The sequence below is a fragment of the Callionymus lyra genome, chromosome 4 (genome assembly GCF_982586985.1).
Source record: "Callionymus lyra chromosome 4, fCalLyr1.hap1.1, whole genome shotgun sequence".
NCBI lineage: Eukaryota > Metazoa > Chordata > Actinopteri > Syngnathiformes > Callionymidae > Callionymus > Callionymus lyra.
In genome coordinates, this window is record NC_141821.1 from 15931274 (window position 1) to 15936767 (window position 5494).

General features: G+C 41.1%; 1 protein-coding gene across 1 annotated transcript; it reads right to left on the reverse strand.

The window, feature by feature from the left end:
- Positions 1-3534: 3534 nt before the first annotated feature.
- On the reverse strand, positions 3535-5285 carry LOC148081875 (phenylethanolamine N-methyltransferase-like). The gene is made up of 4 exons (XM_087788076.1): positions 5195-5285; positions 4691-4913; positions 4340-4550; positions 3535-4227 (listed from the first exon to the last, which is right to left on the reverse strand). Exons 2-4 carry the CDS (start codon positions 4848-4850, stop codon positions 3792-3794), a joined length of 807 nt encoding a protein of 268 aa, XP_087644202.1. The 5' UTR covers positions 4851-4913; positions 5195-5285; the 3' UTR covers positions 3535-3791.
- Positions 5286-5494: the final 209 nt, after the last annotated feature.

Below are 5494 nucleotides of genomic sequence, written 5' to 3' on the forward strand. Positions count from 1 at the left end.
AATGCTTTTTGGTCCATTCCTTCAGAAAAAGAAAGTCAAGCATGGTTTGTTTTTAACTTACAAATGAGAAACACTTACTTGGACAAGATTACTATCACGGTGTGGAACGGAGAAACCCAGGCGCAGAGGTGATTTGCAGAGACTTGGATTAATTCAGTGGGGAAGGCAGAGGCGTAGTCATACAGTCCAGGAATAGGCAACAGAAGGCAAAGCAAACACGGCGTGAAGGGGCAGAAACAGGTCGATAATCACAACAGGCAGGAATGGAGTCTTGGTCGGGACAAAGGCAAGGAGACAGGGTAGGGATGCTGGAATACTCAGCAGCAGGATACAGGTACTGGAAAACGGTGATGACAAGACAAAAGACGTGACAGAGAGTGGGGGCTTGAGAACACAGGGGAGCAATCAGCAACAGCTGGGGGCGGGACTAACGAGACACGGCTGTGTAGTATTTGCATAAAACGGGTTACAACTTTGGAAAAAAAGAAGTCCGATACATGGGACATGGTTTAAACAAACAAGGTAGAACAGTGGACCAAGAAAGAAAGGAGCCAAATTTGTAAACAAGTTATACATAGGCCCCGAAGAAAAAACGTGGTTACCAAAATTATTGTTTAAATGGGCGGCAGTATTGAGTCATGGGTTGACCCTTGTCTCAAACAGGAGGGATGGTAGACCAGATAAATGGGATTTATAACACGCACAGGTTTAAATTCCTTCTCAAAGAATATTTGTAAGCGGTGTTTAATCAGAGATAACTCCTAAGGTCAATTGAGACCAAAACTTGATCCAACTTATCCAATTCAGACCATTCACCTAGATTTTATTCAGTTATCTAAACAGAAAGGTGTTGAATATTGTCTAGTACTTATAGACGCCTTCTCTAAGTGGGTTGAGATCTTTCCAAAGGCTAAACCAGATGCACCTACAGTAGCCAAAGCATTATGTAAACACATAGTTCCTCAGGAATTCCGGAGATCATCAGAATTGACAATGGATCACATTTTGTCAATGAAATGATCCTAACCACTTTCTTAATCTGAGCACCATGGGCATGGTGGGAAACACCGGCCACATGGGACGTCATGGACGGTATATAAAGAGCACACCAAGTCCACATGACCTACAAGAACGACCAAGACGAGAGAAAACGTAAGGGCATTGACCCTTGAGTAAATCAAATGCTCTATTACAAATGTCAAGAAGTAATCCTCTTTGAACATCCAAGTCTGATGATATAATGTAAAGAAAGCTTTGGTACTTCCTACAAAGGAAAAAGGTGTTATGATATGTTCCAAAAAGGTAAAGAATCATGAAAGTCTACTCTATACTCCAAATCATTCTGGTCTAAACTATTAGGTGTGACACGTAGAACTCGAGCTGAAAGGTCAGTCACTATGAAATTAATCAGACCAAGATCTCAGAAACCAAGCGGAGTCTTTAATTTTGAACCAAGTACATGGTCGTCTCAAGATGTGACTACTTTTTGTTTACCTATACATGACAAAGTCTTGATGAAAATAATTGGGTTAGTTAGCTATCGAAACAGGAAAAATAAGGAATCAATAATGCATTGTGTGGATGGGTCCTAGACCCCTGTTAAGAATTGTGCCATTTTGATGTTCCCCAGAACTGTATGACAGAACTAATGACTAAAGATAACACCAAGCCTAAATGTAAAAAATAAGAACCTTTCCTTCCAGTAACTTGGTTCGAGCAATCCAAACCCATCTTTAGCAGTGACATAGAGAGAAACCAGAACTTCACTTGTTTCAAAAGTAGTGATACCGCTGATAAAGATGTGGGTAAAATGAATGTGAATCGCACAACTACTATTGAAGTTACACAACACAGGCTGACATTTGGTGGATGTGTGGAGATATGGGGTTACGACAGAAACCTGCCCTCTCAGTGGAACGGACTGTGTACGATGGCTACACTGATCATGCCGGTCAACGCAGTTGCCGTCCAGAATAACACTCTCTTTGGATGACTCCGCCTTGAGTAGGAATAGAGAGCAGTTGGTTGGATGAGCAAGGACGACCCCACTTACATCAATGCCATTGGTGTCACTAGGGGTGTCCCACACCGGTATAAGTTGGCTGATCCCATAGGTTCAGGATTCGAGAATTTCCCTGTTATCTCTACCGTCTTCCCCGTAACGCCCATCAAAAACATAGACAGTATTAGTTACATCCTCTACAATGTCCAACATCTTGGTAATTGCACAGAAGCTGGTTTCTCGGCTATTCACGAACAATTGCATGCCACTTCTCTTTAGTACAAACCAGGGTACCACGGATTCCGAATCCAAATATATTGAGATGGAATGTAGACAAGTAATTATAAGGAAAAATGGAAAATCGCAAGAAGTCAGGGTATTTTGATGAAAAGTGTTGAGCTAAAACATGAATGTACATTATGATAAACAGGAAGGAAATGTTAAAGAATTTATGTTGCTTATAATTTTATCACAATAAACATGTAGTCATGCTTACTGAGACTCACAATGAGATGGAAGGAATGTGCCCAGTTAAAGTTTCGTTTCCCGAGAAATCACAGTATGTGCATTAAGATACAGTGACCTTCAGCAAGATAAGGGAGCTGAACTCAGCGTGCAGGAGATGACAATGCGCTGGCTGCGTCCAGCAACAAATAAACAGACTGTTTGTACTCAAGTGTGTCATCATCTGAAATATGGAATAAAAAGCCAGCACGGAGAGAGTTTCTTCAGTGGTTGGAGACGAGCTGTGCCAAGGCGCCTCTCCACTCCTTTCTGGTAGTAAAATCTGCATTCTGACTGTTTGTTGTTCTAACCCTTGTCTCTGTTCTCATTCCGATTGTCCGGGAGAAATTCCCTGACATTTATCGTTCCAAGTCTTGTGTATTCATTTTAATTGCTTATGTGTGTAGGGAGATCGTCTTGAGGAAAGTTTATTTTATTTTTCATATTTTCCAGGTATGAAGTATTTGTTTCGTATTGTGAATAGTTTCTGACTCTGTTTAGTTTTATCCTGTAGATGGTGCCGTTTATATGTATGTATATGTATATGTAGGAGAGTGTACAATTGTAATGTTTATTATTTTGAATTAATCGGTAATGTTGTTGTCCTGCACATACAATCGAAGCCTGTGAATGGGAGATCGTGTGGACCATCTGGAGGAAAGTTTATTTTATTTTTCATATTTTCCAGAGTCTGAGAATGAAAGAAAAAGACCGTCTGACCACATCTGTTACACCCGACTTAATCCCTTATGGATCATCATTCACAACTGTATCATTCGGTGTTGTCAGAATCTATGGTACAGCGTATCACCTATAGTAGGCCCCAGAAAAACCTCCGTAAATCTTCTCTGGGTCTTTTTCGTTCTGATGGCTTAAAACACCTTCAATTGTCTAAATTTCAAATGAGATGGGTCTTAAGAAAGATGTGTCTTTATCTATCTTTAGTACAGAGAGCCAGGATTCAGCAGTTGAAGACAATTGGTTGATGTGGCAATGCAGTGAAAACAGAAAACCAGGAAAGCAGGAAATAGATTGTATGTGTTTATTTAGTCTTCAGAACACTTGAAAGTACCCTTTTAAGCCTGGATCCATGATGTCACATATGTATTATACTGGGCTGATCTATATTCACAGAAGTGTATAATATAATATGTGGAATGTTGACGGCTGGATGGGTGCCAGGTACTTGCTTAAGTAAAGCCAAATCAGTTCAACTAAACCATGAACAAGACTAAACAAACTGACTCCAATTTCCTCTGAACCTTCACTTTCTGTTACTTTTGCTTCAGTTCTTTTTGGCTTTTGCAAAAAAAAGTGCTCTGCAATCATCGGTTTTCTCTGGCTTTGTCGGTAGTGGGAAAACTTCCAGTCTAACCAGGCTGAGACCACCCTGACTGAGTAGCTGACAGATATCAGCCTCAGTGAATTTGTGAGTAGGGAGTTTTGCTCCTGGACCGCCATCATAATAGCTCATGTCTAGTGTACCTATGATCAGAAAGTCCCCACCAGGCTTCAGCAGAGATAGAACATTGGACAAGGCTACCGAATAGGTGGACGGGTTGAGGCAGGCAGAATCCAGACAGAAGCAGCTGACAATGCAGTCAGCTCCTTCAGGAGGAACCACCTCAGCACTCACAGGCTGAGGGAGGTGGACGTCCACGTGGACGATGTCTTTAATCACTTTCCTGAGTCGTGCTGCTTTGTCCTTTATGGCTGAGGGCCTGAATGAACATTACAGAAATTACATTTTCAATAAACAGACTTTTTTCGAATGATAAATGTCATGGATGTAACAGAGATAAAATAGTAAACGAAAGTAAACGTAAAACATACTCTCGTCCCTCCAGCCTGCAGGCGTTCACGAAGAATGGTGACCAGTCGAAGCTGCACTTCCCATTGTCCTGGAACCAGTTCTTCAGGTAGGCACAATTGACCTCCAGGTAGTCACTCATAACCACCTGGTCGAATATCTCACAACCTGACATCACCTGGTAAATAGTTGGACCTGAGCCAAGGTCCAGAAGGAGCCCACCTTTGATGTCCCCTGTTGTCAAAACATGCACTTTAGCTTCTTTATCACTAATGGACACATTTAAAAGAGAGTTTAAATATAAAAAAAACACCTACAATTCAATAAAACACATCCCTTAAATCAGGAAAACATTACTTTAATGTCATTCCTACCTTCAGTAAAGGCCCTGTGCAGGACTCTCATCTGCCACATGGTAAATGTATCTTCTTTTGTAAAGTCTGCACGTGGATAGCTGTAGTTGTACTGCAGGTACCAAGCAGGGTCAAAACCCTGCTTGTAGCTCTCCGCCAGTTCCTTGTGTTCTGCCTCCATTTTGGCACCACTTGCACTGATGTTTCTCCTCGGATCATGGACTATTTATCCACATCAGTCAGCCTGTTCATCCAATCAGATTCAGGTTGTGTTAGTCAACAGTTGGTGTTCAAATAATTATATTGACTGTAAATACACACAAGTCTGTCCAAATATTGATTTCTTTACAATGACTAGAGTAGGAGTATATGCTTGTCATCTTTTGTCTTGATGAAGCTTATAGTCACATTGTGCTTAGCAAGCCATGCGACTGTAGCACATAACTCCCATCCTTGCATTTTAGAGATCTTTTTAAGATTCTTTCATTTGTTTTTAAATCATTACATGGCCTCTTCCCGTCATACCTTTCAAAGGTGCTCCACCTTTATGCTCCTGCTCGCTGCCTCAGGTCGACCGATTAACTGCTCCTGGAAGTGACAAGTTCAAAGCAGAAGCTCAGAGCTTTTACATGTTGCTCCTCTCAAGCTCTGGAAGAACTTTCCTTTGGATGTCAACTAGAACTTGTCTTGAATCCCACTTTTCAACTTTTTTTTTAGTTATCTCAGCACTCTGCAGCTGTTCGAGTGTCTTTTCTTGTTTTACTTGCTTATATTGCATTATCCTAGTGTTGTTTTTTTAAACTTCCATTTAACTTTGGGGCTATA

Excerpts from the sequence above, each read along its gene's own strand:
- LOC148081875 (XM_087788076.1), bottom strand. The coding sequence starts at position 4,850 with ATGGAGGCAGAACACAAGGAACTGGCGGAGAGCTACAAGCAGGGTTTT. Across the intron at positions 4,551-4,690 it reads GCACAGGGCCTTTACTGAAG|GGGACATCAAAGGTGGGCTC; the intron begins GTAGGAATGACA and ends TTTTGACAACAG. Across the intron at positions 4,228-4,339 it reads TGCAGGCTGGAGGGACGAGA|GCCCTCAGCCATAAAGGACA; the intron begins GTATGTTTTACG and ends ATGTTCATTCAG.